The 21,991-nt window shown below is 45.2% G+C and overlaps 1 protein-coding gene across 2 annotated transcripts in view; it reads right to left on the bottom strand.

Annotated features, from left to right (window-relative positions):
• Positions 1-495: 495 nt before the first annotated feature.
• Positions 496-21,991, bottom strand: part of ITPR3 (inositol 1,4,5-trisphosphate receptor type 3) — a 483,832-nt gene continuing 462,336 nt past the window's right edge. For both annotated transcript variants that reach the window (XM_075335858.1, XM_075335859.1), the window contains 2 exons: positions 2,325-2,486; positions 496-1,583 (listed from right to left, as the gene is read on the bottom strand). In XM_075335858.1, the coding sequence (XP_075191973.1) occupies positions 1,482-1,583; positions 2,325-2,486 (264 nt within the window). In that variant the 3' untranslated portion in view covers positions 496-1,481. The remainder of the gene's footprint in view (positions 1,584-2,324; positions 2,487-21,991) is intronic.

Here is a 21,991-nt window from a genome sequence, read left to right as displayed (position 1 = left end):
AAACTAGGCGTATAGACTGACTCCTGCTTTGATCTTGATAATACCATTGTTTTCGTTTTACCTGATAATCCTTTCAATTATGAGATCTGCGTGCACTATTAATTGAGCACTATTAATTGACAACTTTCTTTCTACACTGTGCATAGACAGGAAGGTATGGATTGGGGGGGGGTGTAGATAGTAGGCGTTCATGAATATGGTGGGCTACGGTCCACAGCAGTAGTTCATTATGGAGCGGACTTGAAGTGCTGCAGCAGGTAAAAGTGTTTTATCAAAACTAAATCAAGAAGCCCAGTGATACAAGGTCTGTGTCCCTGATTTATATTGCCATCAGATGGGGCAGCGAAAGATACTTTTTAGGAAGAGTTTTAACCCTGCAATTTTTTCCCCTGTTTTCTCCTACATTGTACAAGTCACATAAATAAGTGCAGGAAATTCCCATAAACAGCGGTCATTGTACACTTGTTGTATAAGAGGAAATCACAAGCTACGTAGTTACACACATTTAAGTACTTTATTAATTAATAAGTAAAGAGAAAATATTCTATTATCATTTTCTATCAGATTCCTACTCCAATATAAAGCGTTCCTATCTACCCAACTGCCCTATGCTTGCTGTAAACAGTAGTTTTCTCTATCAGGGTGCCCATATTTATGCATCAGGGCAGATCAAGGAAATGAAGCAGTAATATGTACATTTAATGTTTGTAAACCTATCATTTTTTTTTCTTTCAATTACATTTATACCTTCCAAATAACCAAGTACACAAGAATTGTATACACTCAAGTCCATTATGAAAAATATTTTTCTTCACTAAATATGGTTAAGATTTTTCAAAGGCATTGAAATGAATACCTGTATGTGCTGCAGCCCATCAGTACTATTTCAATATGTTTCTATTACCATTTATCTGACCTCATTCAATATTTAGCTTCAATTCTAATCTGAGGAACAGGTAATGGTCCTATCTGCCTCAACATCTAAGACAGACTATGCAGAATGAGTCAATAATTGTATCAATCTTCGTAAGTGCCCGACACAATCCCAATAGTATTTTGAACACTAGCTAGGTGCTGGTCATTATCTGTGGTGGTGGATGATAGCATTATATTAATCTTATTTACAATATCAAGAGACATTTAACATGATTAATACATGTTCTAGTTCAACTTTGTGCAAAGACTGTTCCCTTGTGTGCTTATTTCATTCCAGTGTTGCTATAAAACAAGTGTGCATGTAGACCTGCACGAGACTAGCACACCACAAGTGTTCCTGGGTCCCTCTATGTTCCAGGAAACGACTTTCTTCATTGCTACCAACATGTTCTGAACTTACAAACCCCAAACCATTCTTGCTTTCCTATAAAGAGCAGCATTATCATCGTTATGCATATTATTAGCATTATTAGCACAGTGTTCAGCTACGGTCTTCAACTCCATTATATGGTGAACAGCTCTTCTTCAGTATGTTTCCAACTCTATCACTGGCTGACTATGACTTGATTGCTGGCCATGGAGTGTCCCGTGTTTGCCTGAACATCTACAAATCCCATTCTCTGACGGCGCTTCCTCTGCTCGGTCATCTAAATGAAAAAACGTACAAGAGAATGTATCAAATATGTCTCTAAATTGGTTTCTGCCTCAGTACTTACACTCTGCAGCCTGGCATATATTAATCTCTAAGGATAGTTAAGCGAATGATAAATTACTTGCAGAGTGTTCGTGTTTGAAGGAACTACAGAAGAGTAAAAACCTTGTCATCCAATAGTGAAGCAGTAAAATTGAATTATGTTAATATCAATAGGGTGAGAGATTCATTATCTTCTAGAAATAATCATAGACCATAATAATATACACTACCAAAAGTCTTAGACCTTCTACTGCCTTAACAGACTGGTGCGATTTTGTGGCATAAGTTAGAACACAAAGCCAGTGCTAAAGCGGAATAAAAATACTGTTAAAAATGTAATGTTAACTGAACTGCAAAATTGCCGCATTCACTGACAGATTACATCTTACAGACATTTATCTCTACATCATGGTGCCATACAGCGTTACCATACAGAAACTCCACATTTTGGAGCCAAAGAGACTCCATATGTCTCCTCTATACAGGACAAGTGATGCTGGATAAAGCTGTCTTTGGTCTAATTTACAGAGAAGGTCATGTTCAGGCTCAGCCACAGCTACAATGTTTGAAAGTAGACACCGCCAGCCCATGGGCATTTGAATTATGAAAGTTGAACATTTTAATACAAGCTACACACGCTGTACGACTGCTCCTCGCTCCTTTTAGTAAAAATGGATGAAGGTGAATTCTGTACCTGTTCTTTGAGTTCATTGAGCTGTGATGTTAGGTGAGTAACCAGCCGCATGGTTGAGTTCAGTTTGTCCTGGAGGCTACGTATCTCATTCTGCTCTCCTTCCCCTTCATTACTGACTAGAGACATTGCTCTCATCCTGGGAAACCAGTCCAGGTTTTTACTCTGCAAAAGTCATTAAAAATAACATGAGTGTATTATTAACATGGCTTTATCAGTTTACTTTAAATATATGCACTCTCAAATACAACCTAAATGTATATTTTCTGCTTTGCAGCAACAGTGTGTTTTTTGACTACTATACTGTACATTTTGCATATGTGCTGTCATCGAATTAGCTCTAGAACTGAAATTTAGTAGTTAAGTTATTACTGTGGACAAAGTAAACTACACAGCACTGATATTCCTGCAGGACCACTCTCCCTCTCTCCCACTCTCTACCAATGTCCCTCCCCCTCACTCTCCCTCTCTCTCCCACGCTCCATCTCACCACCAAAATCATTTTAAAGTGCACCAATCACCAGGATTTTCCTATATAACCTAAAGCCAGTACTCAGTGCCAGTATAGAACTTATCAGGCTGATTCTATACATACCTTCAGTTGTCAGATTGGATGTATAGGTTTTGAAACACAAGCAAGTAAAGTTTGTAAAATCAGCAGCTTGTTGAGTGGCAGCAGCTGATAGCTGGGGTGGGTATTCATAGTTATCCCCTCTCCCTGTTATTTATACTAATTTTGGTATAAAATGGATTTACTTTGTGACTAAAAGGACCTGTGCTGATGTCATACCCATGTGACCAGAAGGGGTGGGGCCTCAGCCAACATAGCTGATACCAGGAAGCAACATTTTTCTGTTGACTGAGGCCAAAACCTACACATCCTAGCTAACTAAAGGTATGTATAGAACCAGCCTTATAGTGCCTGTATTGCACAAGCTTTAGGTTATATAGCAAAATCCTGGTGATTAGTGCACTTTAACTGACACATAAGCTGTCTTATACTAAGAATGTCCTTTGTTGTCTATAGCAAAGAATCAGAGCTCCTATTAATGACCTGTAGCAAAATAGAAGCAGAGCTGTGATTGGTTGCTATAGACCACCTGATAAATATCCAGGCTAACTTTCCAAACAGCCAATATATTACCTCACACATCCAAACAATAAGTAAGAGGGTTTTTTTGTGGGGTGAATAACTGTAAAGCAAGGGGTTAAAATTCCCCCTCAAAGCATAGTCTATGATGTTCCCTGAGTCAAATGAGGTGTGTGTGCAAAAGTATGTAATTGTAAATGTGTCCTTTAGCGGACATACATACACACACATATTATTATTATTATTATTATTATTTATAGAGCACCATTGATTCCATAGTGCTCTACATGAGAATGGGTTACTTACAGAATACATATACAAATTACAATAGACAGACTGGTACAGAGGGAAGAGGACTCTGCCCTTGCGGGCTTACATTCTATAGGATTTTGGGGAGGAGACAGTAGGTGGGGTGTAGGTCAGGCAGCACTTACATACATACACTCAGCTTTGTACACCATGTGCAGAATTATTAGGCAAGTTGTATTTTAGAGGATTTTTTCTATCATTGATCAACAACTATGTTCTCAATCAACCCAAAAGACTCATAAATATCAAAGCTTAATATTTTTGGAAGTTGGAGTAGGTTTTTTTTTTAGATTTGGCTATCTTAGGAGGATATCTGTTTTTGCAGGTAACTATTACTGAGGAAAATTATTAGGCAACTTAATAAAAACCAAATATATTCCCTTCTTAATTGTTTATTTTCACCAGGTAAACCAATATAACTGCACAAAATTTAGAAATAAACATTACTGACATGCAAAAACAAATCCCCCCCCAAAATTAGTGACCAATAAAGCCATTTTTCTTTATGACGACACTCAACCGCCTACCATCCATAGATTCTGTCAGTTGCTTGATCAGTATACGATCAATACTGCGTGCAGCAGCCACCACAGCCTTCCAGACACTGTTCTGAGAGGTGTACTGTTTTCCCTCCCTGTAGATCTCACATTTTATGAGGAACCACAGGTTCTCTATGGGGTTCAGATCAGGTGAACAAGGAGGCCATGTAATTATTTTTTCATCTTTTAGACCTTTACTGGCCAGCCACGTTGAGGAGTAGTTGGATGCATGTGATGGAGCATTGTCCTGCATGAAAATTATGTTTTTCTTGAACGATACCGACTTCTTCCTGTACCACTGCTTAAAAAAGTTGTTTTCCAGAAACTGGCAGTAGGTCTGGGAGTTGAGCTTCACTCCATTCCCAACCCGAAAAGGTCCCACAAGTTCATCTTTGATGACACCAGCCCATACCAGTACCCCACCTCCACCTTGGTGACGTCTGAGTTGGAGTGAAGCTCTCTACCCTTTACTGTTCCAGCCTCTGGCCCATCCATCTGGCGCATCAAGAGTCACTCACTTCATCAGTCCATAAAACCTTTGAAAAATCAGTCTTAAGATATTTGTTGGCCCAGTCTTGATGTTTTAGCTTATGTTTCTTGTTCAAAGGTGGTCGTTTTTCAGCTTTCCTTACCTTGACCATGTCCCTGAGTATGGCACACCTTGTGCTTTTTGATAAATCAGTAATGTTGCAGCTCTGAAATATGGCCAAACTGGTGGCAAATGGCATCTTGGCAGCTTCACGCTTGATTTTCCTCAATTCATGGGCAGTTAATTTGCTCATTTTTTGCCCAACATGCTTCTTGCGACCCTGTTGGCTATTTGCCACAAAACGCTTGATTGTTCGGTGATCACACTTCAAAGGTTTGGCAATTTCAAGACTGCTGCATCCCTCTGCAAGACATCTCACAATTGTGGACTTTTCGGAGCTCATCAAATCTCTCTTCTGACCCATTTTGCCAAAGGAAAGGAAGTTGCCTAATAATTAAGCACACCTTATATAGGGTGTTGATGTCATTACACCACATTCCTCCTCACTACAGAGATGCACATCACCTGATTTACTTAATTGGTAGTTGGCTCTCAATCCTATACAGCTTGGAGTAGGACAACATGTATAAAAAGTATCATGTGATCAAAATACTCATTTGCCTAATAATTCTGCACACAGTGTATATTAGATTTATGGAGTATCCAGTGGATGTGCCATAAATGTCTGAAATGGGAATCCCTTTAAAGCACCTCTCCAGTGTTTGTTTGGTTTTTTTATCGCTAGAGTGGTGGATTCAGTAGTTGGTGGAGCTCACATTTTATGTTGCTCCAAATACCTTGCTGTAGTCATGAGTCATAAATATAAAAATAATTTGTATATCATGCCTCATATAAATATACTCATGTAATATATTAATATAGCACATATGGAATGTGTTTTTGCTGTGAATACTTTCATTGCAGTATATCCATAGAGCCACAATCCTCAGAATTAAAGCTCAGGGATTGCATTGAGACAACCTACATATCTACACAATAACAATTTCCTGAACCATTTAATAAGTAAGATCATTCTGTACAATATCCTGGTTCCCCATTCTGTAAAGAATTGTAGAAGTCCAGCTTGTGCTATTTGCATAGCTAAACAGCTGTATCCGACAGATGTAGTCTCTATGGTAAAAGACAAACCGAAATGCTGAAGAATGAAAACTATAGCCACTAGAAATCAGTACTGTAAAATGATGTCAATAGTGAATTTTCCACTACATTTATATACATTATCAAATGTCTTTCCATAACTGACATAATTAGTTGAGGTGATGCTATTTAATATAACTAACAAAACGTATTCCTGCACAAAAACATACATAGCAAATGTGCTGTGGGCTTGCAATGAAAAGAAAGATCTAATTCCTCACAGTCCTGGTAGAGAAAATCATATATTAGAGATAAGCAAATCTTTTAAAATTCAAAAACTATGTTCCATTTTTAAAAAAATTGATTTGTCATAAATTGTAAGTGCTGCAAATGTCTCCAAGTGAGCTGGAAAGATGTGTATAACACTGTAAGGCAGGGGTCTCAAACTCATCAGAGTAAGTGGGCCGCACATAAAAAAAATTTAAGGCAGAGGGCCGCATTCCTTTCATATTTAATACAATACAATATAATTGTTAATTAATTATTTCAACTATTATAACAATGCTACATTAGTATGCGTTGAGAATCAAAAATACCGTGAAGCAAAACGTCATTTTTTTATATTATTTATTTGTCAAAGAGAGTGGGCATCTGTGATTGGCATCAGCATCAAAATGTATAAGCAGATTCCAGGTTATTCCAACAGCCAAGCACAGACACTCATTCTCTGTCACAGCATTAAAAAAATTATAGAGCTCCGCAGTATTTTTGATTCTCAGAGCAGATAAAGCGGACAGATACGGGCTGCCACCCCCAGCTGCCTGACTTTTACTTAGCTGGCAATCAAAATACAGGGAAGCCCAATTTTTTTTTAATTAAATAATGAAAAAAAAATGCGTGGGCTCCCGCCATATTTTGATCACCAGCCAGGTAAAACCAGACAGCTGAGGGCTGGGATTCTCAGCGTGGTAAGGCCCAAGCATTTTGGGCCCCCCGCAGCCCACAACCGCCCCTGGAAATGGCGCATTCATCACAGCGCCATTTCCAGGTGCTTTACCTGGCTCTTCCAGCGTCCCTGGTGGCAGTGGCACGCTGGGTAATAATGGGGTTAATACCAGCTTTGTATTCTCAGCTGGTAGTAAACCCGAAATTCATGGTGTCATGTCAAATTAGATGTGACCACCATGAATTTTTAGTAAACAGTAAAAAAACACAACACAGAGAAATTTTTTTTTATTAGAAATTAAACAAAAAACACATTTAGGGACTCCCATCTTTTTTAGAAAAAAAAAGCTTCCGTCTGACGTAGTCCAAAGTCAATGTCAGCTCAGCTTCATCGCTCTGAACAGATGAGCGTCTGTCCAGACCGATAAGAAGACTGAGACTGAAAGTAACATTTTCCGGTCTTCCAGTCACCATCATCATCAAAATCATTTTTATCATCATCATACACACACAGCCACCATCATCATCATACAAACACACATGGCAATCATCATCATCATTATACACACACACACACACAGCCAACATCATCATCATACACAGCCATCGTCATCATCATCATCGTCACTCACAAACAGCTACCACCACGATCATTATCAGTCACACACAGCCACCACCGCCATTATCATCAGTTGCACACAGTCACCACCACCATCAGTCACACACAGCCACTACCGCCATCATCATCAGTCGCAAACAGCCACCAGCGTCATCATCAGTCACACACAGCCACCACTGCCATCATCATCATCATCAGTCGCACACAGCCACCATCACCATCATCATTAGTCACAAACAGCCACTACCGCCATCATCATCATCAGTCACACACAGCCACCACCGCCATCATCATCATCAGTCCCACACAGCCATCACCTCCGTCATCATCATCAGTCGCACACAGCCACCACCGACATCATCATGATCAGTCGCACACAGCCACCATCATCATCAGTCACACACAGCCACCACCGACATCATCATGATCAGTCACACACAGCCACCACCACCATCATCATTATCAGTCGCACACAGCCACCACCGCTATCATCATCATCAGTCGCACACAGCCACCATCGCCATCAGCCGCACACAGCCACCACCTCCATCATCATCATCAGTCACACACAGCCACCACCGCTATCAGCATCATCAGTCACACACAGCCACCACCGCCGTCATCATGATCAGTTGCACACAGCCACCATCATCATCAGTCACACACAGCCACCACCGCTATCATCATCATCAGTCGCACAAAGCCACCACCGCCGTCATCATCATCAGTCACACACAGCCACCACCGACATCATCATCAGTCGCACACAGCCACCATCATCATCAGTCACACACAGCCACCACCGCTATCATCATCCTCCTCATCATCAACACAGCCATCATCATCATCATCATCCACACACACATACAGCCATCATCATCATCATCATCCACACACACAGCTGTCATCATCCACACACACATACAGCCATCATCACCATCAACACACACAGCCATCATCATCATCATCATCATCCACACACAGCCATCATCATCATACACACACACACACACACACACACAGCCATCATCATCACACACACACACACACAGCCATCATCATCATCATACACACACACACACAGCCATCATCATCATCATCATACACACACACACACACACAGACACAGACACCACAAACGTTCTAACGTGCCCTATGCTCTTGTTCCTTCCGCTGCACCCGCCGGCAAAGCAGCTGATGTCAGCGCTGCTCGGGTCGCTCTGCTGAGCTCGAGTTGAACGCCGTGGTCGATTGCTTTACCCTGACATCTGATTGAACTCCGCATTTGATTGCTTCTCCCTGGCGGCTTCTCCAATGCGGAAGTGCGGCCGGCCGCGGCTGCAATGTGAAAGTTCGGCTGGCGACCGCTAAATGACTGGAGGCAGTGGAGGGCAAATATCAAGTGTTCTGCACTGTGTGTCTGCGGGCCGCATAAATCAGACTGGCGGGCCGCATGCGGCCCGGGGGCCGCGTGTTTGAGACCCCTGCTGTAAGGTCTTCTAGAATAGAAGCAACCCCTTTTAAGCCCTTTAACGCAAACACAGCCTTAGTAATGTCTGTGACCACAACATATATGGCTAGGGCGAACTAACTGCTTTTTTACTAAGGCTACTTTCACATCAGCGTTTTTTTGCCTGTAGGCAAAAAAACGCAAACCGCATATGACCAGATCCTGTACATTGAATGTGCACGCATGCAACCGCAATTGTTATTTTATCGGATCCTTCTACTTCTACTTTTTATGGCTGCTGCGATGGATGCAGCGGGACACAGAATTTATCGGCCGGCACTGGAGTCAGCTGATCGGGAGTCAGCTGAACTCCTGACTTTACAGCCCGCACACGCTGCGATGGATGCAGGTTAACAGCAGTCACTGCCTGCTGCCGATCACGTGTGACCATGTGCGGGCTCTGTGGTCAGGAGTTCAGCTGAGTTCAGATCAGCTGACTCCAGTGCCGGCCAATTACTTGTTTTGTGTACCCCCGCCATCCATTGCAGTGTGTGCGGGCTGTGGAATTCAGCTGAGTTTGGCCGGCACTGGAGTCAGCTGATCTGAACTCAGATGAACTCCTGACCTCATAGCCAGCAGAACAAGTAATCAGATCAGCTGACTCCAGTGTTGGCCGATTACTTGTTCTGTGTCCCGCTGCATCCATCACAGAATGTGCGGGCTGGAGTTCAACTGAGTTCAGATCAGCAGACTCCAGTGCAGGCCGAACTCAGCTGACCTCACAACCCGCACACACTGCGATGGATGCAGGGGGACCCAGAACAAGTAATCGTCCGACACTGGAGTCAGCTGATCTGATTACTTGTTCTGCTGGCTGTGTGGTCAGGAGTAGGGATGAGTGAGCAGTAAAATGCTCGGGTGCTTGATGGGCGAAGTCTATGTCGATTTTTTTTTTTTTTAAATTCATTAAAAAAAAAACAAAAAAAACAAACAACAAAACCCCAAACACATAACCCTAACCCTAGGGTTTGGGGTAAAAAAAAAAAATGCGTTGGCTTCCACTGCATTTTCTATTGCTAAGGGTAACCCAAGCAGCTACTGGCTACTAACACCCACTGCTTGGTGTTACCTTCACTGGCAATAAAAAATCCAGGGAAGCCCTTTTTGTTTTTTAAGTTTCTTGCCCAAAAACTAAACAGAAAATAAAAAAAAGACGCGGGCTTTGCCCTATTTTTGTATGTTAGCCAGGTACAACAGGCAGGTACGGGCTGCCCACAACCTCCAGCTGCCTATTTGTACCCGGCTGGGAAACAAAAATATAGGGAAGCCCTTTTTTTAATTATTTCATGAATTTCATAAAATAATTATTAAAAAAAAACAAAAAAAAAACGACGTGGGCTTTGCCCAATTTTTGTGTCCAGCCAGGTACAACTAGGCAGCTGGGAATTGAATCCGCAGCGCAGGGTGGCCCAAGCTTTCTGGTTCCCCGCTGCGAATTGCAGTCCACAGCCGCCCCAGAAAATGGCGCTTTCATAGAAGCACCATCTTCTGGCACTGTATCCAACTCTTCCAGCGGCCCTGGTGCCGGTTGGGACGCTGGGTAATAAAGGGTTATTACCAGCTTTGAGATTCTTAATGTCGGGCCAAGTTTGACCCGGCTCCAATGAAGGATTAAAAAAAAGACATCACACAGAGAAAAAATACTTTATTAGAAATAAATATACAGACACACTTAGGGACTCCATATTTATTACTCCCTCTCACTCCTCCACGATCCTGGTCTTCTGTCTGAGAGAGATTTCTGTACTGACCATGCCAGGCTGCTTTCTGGGCATGCTCAGTACAGAAAACAGGATCCTGTCTATCAGGATCAGGCGACTTCCGGTACAGCAGGATCCGGCGCCCATTTGAAATACATTGCAGCTACCGCTGCAATCTAACGGATCCATTGACATGCAGTATTTTTGCCCGAGGACAAAAACCCTGTAAGTAGCATTTTAGCAAAAAGGTAAAATACTGCAAAGCAACGGATCCAGTGTGTGCCCCACGCAACCACATGTGACTGCATATTGCCACGATTCCATTGCAAATGCATTGAAATGACAACGCATTTGTAAAGGATCTGGCTATGCGGCAAAAAATCAATTTGTGTGCAGTTAAAAAAACGATGTGAAAGTAGCCTAACACCCTGCACTATTGTACTTGTTAGATTTTTTTAAATAGTCTAAAAAAAAATCCAATTTTTGGGGTCCAGACATGCAGTGTTGAGACACGTGGTGTATACAAAAAAGCACTGACTTTTTGTCAAATGGTGGACCAAAATGTATCCTTTTTTTTTCTAGTAGCAACAGGTTTATTGTTTGAAAAATGAAGAAGCAGGTGTTTTTTTGAGAGGCACGGTTTGCTGTTTAAAAAAAATAAATAAGAATAAAAAATAGTAATGGCCTTTTACTGAGCTGTCTGAAAATTATACCCTTTACCTGTTTCAGATATATTTAACAGTGCAGAGTACCCAGATGTATTATGGTATAGCTATAGAACACAATGGACAGGGAGGAGATATGTAGCTGTCTATCGGCAGTGACAACAGCAGCAGAAACCACACAGTACAGAATATTATAGGAGAGGCAAAGAAATGACTGGCTGTCTAGTTACCATTGGCAGCACAGTATACAACACACTGGATAGGCAGGAGATGGGTTACTGATCAGCTGTCTATTGGTAGTGACAGCAGGAGCAAATTAAACAACATAATGCATAGGCAGAGATGTGCAGCTTTGTAAGCCCAGTACTGGCAGCCTCAGCAGCAGCACAGTATGCCCAATTACACAAACTGCCCAATTAGAGACTTCAATTTGGGTTCAGATTATGTCCAGTTCCCAAACGGAACTTTATAAAAAATCCGGCCTAACCTACTGTATCCTCACCTATCCCTTGTAGACTGTGAGCCCTCGTGGGCAGGGACCTCTATCCTCCTGTACCAGTCTGTGCCTTGTATTGTTTATGATTATTGTACTAGTCCCTATTATGTATACCCCTTTCACATGTAAAGCGCCATGGAATTGATGGCGCTATAATAATAAATAATAATAATAATAAATAAAATATAACAGACTATAAACTATATAGCCAGGCACTATATGAGGACATTGGTATCTGTATTGGTACAATGGACATGCAGGCAGATGTTATGACTGATCTAATCACTGATATCAGCTGTAGGTGACTGAAAATAGGCACTGATTCATGCATGATTTATTTTGACAAATGTAAGGTTTTCTACACTTGGAGAAGACAATTTGATCCATTTGGACATTACAAAGTCACCTGCCGCACTGAAGATCCTCTCTGAGACTACACATAAGGGTATGCTCACACGAGCGTTGAAATCGGACTAGTGCAATACGAGAAAATCTCGCATTGCACTCTGACCAATGTTAGTCAATGAGGGAGAGCAGTTTGTCAGCTTCTCTCGCCTCCAGATTCTGGATGCAAGAAAAGCGGCAGCATGCTGTGATTTTCTGCGAGAGCCATATCACTCGCACCTATTCAAGTGAATGGGTGCGAGAGAAACATCGGACTGCACTTGGATGTTATCCCAGTGCAGTGCAATATATACGCACAGGCTGACAATGAAGGAGAAGGGGGGGATTAACCCCTCCCTCTCCTCCGCAGCGCACGCTCTCAGCTTCACAGCTGTGAGTGACCCGATTGCAAGATCCGATAACAGTCGCATGACACAGGGGTCATTAGCATATCGCATCCGATGCTCTCGCATCGGATGCCATACACTCGTGTGAGTCCAGCCTAAGGGTAGATAAAAACACTACTACCATGACAAACTGGGTCTTGCCAGTGGTCGACCAAGGGGCAGGTCTCAGGTGAAAGAATCACTTGTGCATCAGGTTGGTGCACAACATGTAATATCATATTCAATAAAACCTGTTGCTTTGGCTACTTGTTGTAGCCCTAGCACTGGAACAAGAGGGGAACAGTTAGTTTAGTAAAATGGATGGATGGATCTCCTGGTCAGAAATGCAGTTTGCAAGCATCTGTGCAGTAAAACGTTTTTCATAATCTGGAAAAAAAAAATAAAAATCGCCCATTTTGGATTTGTAGTGAGAGTCATAAAGCATGGCTATCCAATAGTCATCCTTTTTCTTGATGTTAACAATACAATTGTCATCCCTCAATTATGAAACTTGTTATGCTTACTAGCACAGATAAAGACCATGTTGGTTCACTTTCTGCAACAGTTGGTCATCATAGCCAGTGTTATCGTCATCAATTTCACACTGATGGTCAGTCTCATCATTGGCCTGTGATAAATTTAATAATCCCCTCCACTTCTGCCTGGGGCTGCTGGTCTTCCTCTTAATTAACTTCATTAACTTCCTCCACATACTGCTGCATGTAACATTGCTCTTGGGGAACCATAACAGGCCCCAGGTGACAATGAACATCTTCAACTTGCTGGTCTTCCTCTATCTCCTGTAACATACTTTTTTTTCCAATATAATTGAGGATGACATTGTGGATTCCACAGTTGTCCTTGCTGAAAAGTGTAGGTGCGATATCGTGTGATAGCTTCACATGCACTCACCTGCCCTGCGACCGTCGCTCTGGCCGGCGACCCGCCTCCTTCCTAAGGGGGCGGGTCGTGCAGCGTCATAGCGATGTCACACGGCAGGTGGCCAATAGCGGCGGAGGGGCGGAGATGAGCAGGATGTAAACATCCGCCCACCTCCGTCCTTCCGCATAGCCGCCGGCGGCAGGTAAGGAGATGTTCCTCGCTCCTGCGGCTTTACACACAGCGATGTGTGCTGCCGCAGGCACGAGGAACAACATCGTACCTGTCGCGGCACCGGCATTATGGAAATGTCGGTGAATGCAACGATGATAAGATAACGACGTTTTTGCGCTCGTTCATCGTATCATCTAGCATTTACACAGTACGATGTCGAAAGTGACGCCGGATGTGCGTCACTTTCGATTTGACCCCACCGACATCGCACGTGCGATGTCGCAACGTGCAAAGCTGCCCTTAGGCTGTGTGCGCAAGTTGCGTCGTGTCCCTGCAGAAATTTCTGCAGGGATTTGACAGCACGTGTGTGCTTCAAATCACTACAGAAACACTGCGTAATGTATGCAGTGTTTCTGCAGAAAAAAAGCCGATTTCATGCGCTCTGAATGGAGCCTCTCCCATAGACAGAGCAGGAGCTACATCCAAAGCGCACGGAATAACTGACATGTTGCTTTTTAGAACGCAGCGATTTGGAACAAAATTTTGGCATCCAAATCGCTGCGCTCTCAAACGCAACGTCGCATGTGTACTGCCCCGGGGCTCGGCCGCAGCCGAGCCGCTCGGATCCGGGCTCGTCGGTGGGTGGCTCGAGAGCCTCCGGACCCGGGGGTCATGTCGCTCTGAAGGGAGGCTGGCGCTACGTGAGGGGTTTCGGTGGGGGGGTTCACGGCCGGAGCCACGGTTTTGGGTTTAAGTTTGTGACGCCACCCTCGGGTCGTGGTAAGTGTGGACACCACCGCTGCCATTGACTAGGCTCCCGGGGACGGTGTTGCGCAGCCAGGTGTTGACTCCTCCGTGGGTAGGGGGTTGATGGTCCCGGAGCCCGGTTGTTGAGGTTAGGATGTGAGGGTGCGAGCGTGTTAGCGCAGTGTGGGGCGGTGCGCGGCCCAAGGGCACTGTTGTACTCACTATGACAGATACACCGGAGTCTCTGGTAAACCAAAAAGATGATGGTCGGTGCCCACAGCCGGCTGCGTCTGGTCCCCCACCCGGTTTGGTGGTTCCGCCTTTCTCCTGCACCTCGTTTTGTAGATTTTGAATGCCTGCGCTTCCGCGACGGGAATCCGCTCCCCGGCTTTGCGTGTGAGTCGGGAGAGCCCGTTTGCCCACAGATGCTGGCCCGTGGGATCTCTCTGCCTGAGCGGTGGCTTTTTATCGCCCTCGTTGGGCTGTTGTCTTCATTCGGGACTTGGGTGGGAAAGAACCTAAGGTCCAGACGCCAATCAGTGAATTTGACTTGGTCCTGTGGTTTCTGGGCCTCATTCTGGGTCTGAGTTCCCCTCCTGGTGCTCCGGTTTCCAGTTGGTTCCCCGGTTCGTACCGGCGGGCCACTACCCTATCCCGGTCCCTTACGGTTCCACCAGCTGTCTTCCCGGCTCCTGCAGGCGGCAACCACTACCTGCCTCCTGGCCACAGGGTATCCGGGCTACGACCCAGATCCCCAACAGACGTTTCTCCTACTCGATTACTCTAATTTCCTCCCTAACTTCATCTTCTTGTTTTTCCCGCCTCAGGCTATCCGAACTCCTCGGTGGGCGTGGCCAACCGCCTGGCTCCGCCCCGGGTGTGAACGTCAATGCTTGAGAGGGGTGACTCAGGGTTTTTAGGTTGGCTGCTTTTACCTTTTTAGGGGACTGGTGTTTGTGCAAGGGCCTGTCTGTGACTACCTGGCTAGTCCAGGGCGTCACACATGGATTATGCATAATCTTTATAGATTGTGCTGGGGACGCAGGTCGCATGCATTTACACTGCGGTGCAATACGCAGCGTAAATGCATGAAATTCGGCAACGTGCGCACACAGCCTTACAGCTATGGACATCACCTTCTTCAAGTGCATTTGTTGCTTTAAAAAAAAGTAACACAAAAATGTATCATGCAAGCAGCACGAGTTACTCTGCACAAACATAAGCGTAGCCATACTGGGCGCTGTCGCTTGCGCTAATGCTCAGTTGAATTTTAAGGGGTATTGTCAGGTTCTTAAGTTCCTTTAGTTAATCAGCATGAAAATAAGCAAGTTTTCAATTGACTTGCTTTTTCTATTTGCTGTTACGCTCGTTTAATAACAGCTTTTATCTTTATAGCAGTTAGCTTCTCACCTCCCTCCTCTTCTTTCTCAGTTCTGAACAGAGATACTGCTATAAGTCTTGCAATATCACCACCCCCAGCTTTCAGAGCACATCTTGTAATAATGGCTCTCATCTCTCACTACCTGCAGCTGTGAGCTTGTTTAAGTGCCCTATTATCTAAATGTGTAATTACAGCAATATCTGTATACACGCCAGAACTGATAAAATGTGTTACAGAAATGCTTGTGCTGACCTTTATAGTTCTACTAATGTTATAGTTCTACTATTCATCAGAACTGTTGTAACGGGGGCAGAGGGTGCCTCAGGGGTTGTAGTCGCGGTCTCCCGCCGAGGGGGCGGCAGGCTGACCCCCGGCCCGGCCGTCACTGTTAAAATGGAGGTGTTGTTTGTGGGGCAGAGTGTAGGTGGCAGGGACACTTCCATGTGGGCAATTTGCTTCTCGGTGACACCTTTTTCTCTCAGCTCACAGGCCTTTTCACCACTCCCAGTAAAGAGCCACAGACAGGCAGTTGATGAACCAAGAAACATTGTATTGAACACAGCTTCCGCTTTTCTTTACACCTTTCAGCATCAAGTCACTTTGGTTTACAGGTTAAACTTCTTGCTGACGGTTTCCTCTTTCCCTGGTAACTTTCCCTTGCCTGCAGGGGACATGCGTTAACCCCCTAGTAGCTGCACACTGAACCCTGTTTCACTGTAGGGCAGATCAAGCACAAACTACCGGCTCCGGATAAGTTCTCACCTTTCCACTTCTTTGCCGGGGAACTGCTTCACTTGTTTTCTATGGGCGTTCCCATTTACCTTCACTTCTTTGTCAGGGCACTACCCTTCGCCTGCAGGGGCCACTTGTTATCCCCCTGATAGCTGCACTGCACTGTAGTACACACTACCGGCTTTGGGACTAGTCTTGACTCTTCCACTTCTTCTGCCACTGCAGCACCACTTCCACACTCTGCCCCGTCACCTCAGACTTCTTTCTCCAGTCACATCTCACTGCACACTGGACTCTGTATTCAGAGCCCTTCCTTCCCCACCTAGGCTGCCCTGCCCCTTCCTTCCCTGCCACTGTTACCAGGGGAACCACTGCTCTACACTGGCACCTAGTGGGGAAACAGTTTATGACAGGTAACATTTTACCATTAACATTTACAATTTGCAACCATACTACTGTGGCATCTTCAGGGGGGGAAAAACAGCTCCTTCACTACCAGGGGTCCGACTACCCCTTACATTCCTCCCCTCTTTAACCTCAGCCTTCTGGCGAGGTTCGTACCTGCAAAACAACACATGTAGGAAAACACACAGACTGGCACACAAGTTTGGTGCCAGGAGTCCCTCCAGGGAAGCTCCCGGTCTTAGTCGCACATCTGCCCGGAGGCCCTCCTCAGGCGCTTCCGGTCTTAGCTGACCTTCTGCCCGGAGGCTATTTCCAAGCGCTCCCGGTCTTTGGGTGGGCAGAAAACAACAAGACAACAAGATTCCTTCTTAACAGTCACGGAAGGAGTCCACGCACAGTTCTGCATTAAGCTCCTCCCGGGTTCAGTACTTTTAACGTTACTGTAACTGGAAACATTCACCGGCTTTCAACAGTACCGGTTTTCAACGGCAAACAAATCACTCTCTTCCGGACGATTACCTCTGGTTCTGGGATATCTTGCCAGTACGGGGCCTTAACTCCTGAGGGGGGCAGAGGGCCTACCTTAACAGACGCGGGCGCCTCCGGAATCTGTATGGATGCTCCTGGTGGCCCGCTCCCCAGAGTCAGCCGGGACTTGTAGGTGGCCCGGACTTCCGTTGTCGTTTCCCCAGTAACGGCATCCCATGAGGTAAAAAACGTGACCGCTGGTTTCTCCGAGACTCCAGTCACGTCCGATATCATGCTTGCCGGCAACGTGATGATGGGTAACTCTCCCACCGAGCTCTCCATCGGACGTTCTCTTCTGCGTCCTACGGGCACCAGCGCGCCCGCTACGGCTTGCTTGTCTGTCCTGGCCTCCATTTTGTGTAGCACAGGTAACTGGAACTGTTGCTCCTGCTGCTGGGATTGCAATGGCGCCAGGGAAGGTGGAGGCGGTTCTTCTTTTCCCGCTTTAGCACACACTCCACCCCCGGCTTCACCCACCAGGTCTGCATAGCGTTGGCGACGCCTTTTCTTTCTTACGGCGCCGCCCACGTCTCTAGACCTCTGCAGCTTCTTGGGGCAAGTACCTCCCCTCTTTGGGTGGCGCACTCCGGGCTTCTTCCTCCCAGGCCAGCCCAGCGCTTTTCGTTTGGCGCCAACTTTTCGCGCCTCCACTGAGTCCATGAGGACGGCCGCCATCTTGCCGCCATCTTGTGGCCTGTTCAGCATGTCAGGCACCACTTGATCTTCCTCACAGTCTCTGGTCAGGGTTTCTTGCATGCAGGCTTGATCCTGCCAACTACGCCAGTTTGTAACGGGGGCAGGGGGTGCCTCAGGGGTTGTAGTCGCGGTCTCCCACCCAGGGGGCGGCAGGCTGACCCCCGGCCCGGCCGTCACTGTTAAAACGGAGGTGTTGTTTGTGCGGCAGAGTGTAGGTGGCAGGGACACTTCCATGTGGGCAATTTGCTTCTCGGTGACACCTTTTTCTCTCAGCTCACAGGCCTCTTCACCACTCCCAGTAAAGAGCCACAGACAGGCAGTTAATGAACCAAGAAACATTTTATTGAACACAGCTTCCGCTCTTCTTTACACCTTTCAGCATCAAGTCACTTTGGTTTACAGGTTAAACTTCTTGCTGACGGTTTCCTCTTTCCCCGGTAACTTTCCCTTGCCTGCAGGGGACATGCGTTAACCCCCTAGTAGCTGCACACTGAACCCTGTTTCACTGTAGGGCAGATCAAGCACAAACTACCGGCTCCGGATAAGTTCTCACCTTTCCACTTCTTTGCCGGGAAACTGCTTCACTTGTTTTCTACGGGCGTTCCCATTTACCTTCACTTCTTTGTCAGGGCACTACCCTTCGCCTGCAGGGGCCACTTGTTATCCCCCTGATAGCTGCACTGCACTGTAGTACACACTACCGGCTTTGGGACTAGTCTTGACTCTTCCACTTCTTCTGCCACTGCAGCACCACTTCCACACTCTGCCCCGTCACCTCAGACTTCTTTCTCCAGTCACATCTCACTGCACACTGGACTCTGTATTCAGAGCCCTTCCTTCCCCACCTAGGCTGCCCTGCCCCTTCCTTCCCTGCCACTGTTACCAGGGGAACCACTGCTCTACACTGGCACCTAGTGGGGAAACAGTTTATGACAGGTAACATTTTACCATTAACATTTACAATTTGCCACCATACTACTGTGGCATCTTCAGGGGGGGGAAAAACAGCTCCTTCACTACCAGGGGTCCGACTACCCCTTACACTGTCACTAAAGGAGTCCTGGCCTGCCAGAAGCCAGGAAGTAAGGAAACCAAGGAGAATGCATAGCTCTGATCTGCTCAAGAGACAACTTGAGAATACCCATTTACCAGGAAGTCATCCAGCATGAGATTCACATTTTGTTGCCTGTGTGCATAAGCTGTAAAACAACTTTGCAACACTTAGGTTTACATAAACAAAAACACTTAGGCTAGGATGTGGATACACTGTCTTGCTGTTGAGAGTAGGGTTCTGTTCACTTAGGACGAGGTGTAGGAGGTGGTCAGTGCTGCCAGCAATGGAACTAGGCCAAAAGCCAAACTGTTAAGTCATCACCACTTGTTCTGACTGAGGTGGTGCATTACTGTTGCTGTTCAAAATACTGACCCAGTAGGCAATGAGACACATATACTGTGCCTGTCCATAATATTTGCTCCACGAGTTGACACTTTCAAATATCATTGCCAAGTCCAGGGAGCCATCCACATTCTCCTGCACCGCAAAAACACAGAGCAGGCACCCATTTCTCTGAGAAACAATGGTCAGTTAATATCTTTCAGGCAGGCTGAACGCACACCATCATTTCCACAAAGGCTGTGGAATCCATTACATGGTACGGCAGCTCCTGCTCCACCAACAATGTGACCTGGTATGAGTTAAACTGGCACACCAGTGGATGACTGGGTGTGTATTGTTTCCTGGCCAAAAAATTGGGTTTGGATATCAGATCGTGTGACAGGGAAGGAGTAGTCAAAGTACGGCAAACAGTAGATGATGGAGACTCACACCAGGTAGTACCTTAGGATACAGACTGGTTACCAAAAAGATGAGTGCAAGAAGAAGTAAGAGGACAGCTTGAGCCTTGCCCATATTGCTTGCCAGCTTATTTTTCCCACATAGGTAGGTCATGCTTTTGGTCATGTGCTGATGGAGAGCTATACTTCCTTGTATATTTGAACCGTTATGTCTATGACTTATTTCCAACTGCAGAGCATGCATACTACAAAAGATTTGTCAGCCAGCAACAATTTTACCTGACATTTGACTTGCCATGACCATGACCAGAGGCGATATTGAACTTCTTCTATCAACAGCAGTTGCCGCATTGCCAGCTCCCGATGCTATGAAGATCTGCCACTGGATGATGTTTTGGTGGGATATCGACTTTATTCTTCATTGCTACTCCTCCTCTGATGACATTACCTCCTGGTCACCCAGATATCCCAGGTCCTGTACTCCGCACAATGATTATCATACCCGAGTCAGCAGATAGTTGTCTCAATATGGGAAATGTCCTGAGCTCTTTGCCCACCCTCTTGATTCTCACCTTTATATTAGACCTGACTCAAAGCGTCACTACCACCTCAGCTGCCATTACAAATGTCTCTACCACCACGGCTGGCAATGACACCAATGCAGCTTGGCATCTAAGTCATGTTTTGCAAGTTTTGATCCAAGTCCGAATGCCAACAACCACAAGAACAAGTGAGACTCAGAAGCAGACCCAGTCACCAAAGTCTGCAACAGAGGTATGTCCGTGACACTAGTCCAGATTCAGCAATATATACTTCTGGCATACCTCCCAACTCTTACCAAAAAAAGGGGGACAAATTATGTGTCACATGGAAGTACTTGGCCATGCCCCTATCAACCCCACTCCCAAGTCACACATATTTACAATTTCTTATTACCCCGGTTCAGTGGAGATGTCTGGTGGTGGAACATAGAGGCAATGAGAAACATTTGTGGGGGGTTTTATAATACAGAAAAGCTTTGATTCTGCACTTAAAAAAGTGACTTCGTTTTTTCACAAACATTTTCTCAGGTTTCCCATGGAACCTTATAAAAAAAGAACACAGTTCAACGGTGTATTTAGGTGCACAGTGGGTGGAGTTCTCATGAAATCACAACCACTTTGCTTGGACAGTGAAACGCAACAGAATTTCTAAGCAAATAAAAACAAAAAGAAAAATGCAGCATTTATCCATGTCAACATGGCCTAAATGTGTAAGCAAAAGTGGATGTGATTTCAGAACAACTCCTGCCCACTGCGCATCTAAAGAAAGTAAGAAAAACAAAACGAACTGACAGAGTTGTGTCGTCATGTCTTCCTACAAATATGCAATAAAAAATTATAGAAATGTTGGTTGTACTGCAAAATGGTATAAAAAATGTCAGCTTGCTATTCATTGAGAGTAAAATAAAAAGGTTATGCATCCAAGAAAATGGAGGCACAAACCATTTTTTTTTATTTACAAATTTATGTTACTGTCAGCAGAGAATGATTGTTGTAACCAAGTACAGGCGCTCACTATAAATCACAATATCCATCTGGATTAAATCTAATTTACCAAACATCACAACTAAAGGCCACGTCACACTAAGCAACATCGATAGCAACATCGCTGCTAAGGAACAACTTTTGTGACGTTGCTAGCGATGTTGCTGTGTGTGACATCCAGCAACAACCTGGCCCCTGCTGTGAGGTTGTTGGTTGTTGCTGAATGTCCTGGGCCATTTTTTATGTTTTTTTTGTTGCTCTCCCGCTGTGAAGCGCACATCGCTGTGTGTGACAGCGACAGAGCAACAACTAAATGTGCAGGCAGCAGGATGTGCATAGCTGTCAGTGCCGGCTCCCTGCTCTCTGCACACGTAGCTGGAGTACACATCGGGTAATTAACCCGATGTGTACTGTGGCTATGTGTGCAGGGAACAGGAGCCGGCACTGACACCTGAGAGCGGCGGACGTTGGTAACGAAGGTAAATATCGGGTAACCAAAGTAAGGGCTTCTTGGTTACCCGATGTTTACTGTGGTTAC

The sequence above is a fragment of the Anomaloglossus baeobatrachus genome, chromosome 2 (assembly GCF_048569485.1).
Source record: "Anomaloglossus baeobatrachus isolate aAnoBae1 chromosome 2, aAnoBae1.hap1, whole genome shotgun sequence".
In the NCBI taxonomy this organism is placed as follows: Eukaryota; Metazoa; Chordata; class Amphibia; order Anura; family Aromobatidae; genus Anomaloglossus; species Anomaloglossus baeobatrachus.
This window is presented reverse-complemented; position numbering and strand designations above follow the sequence as displayed.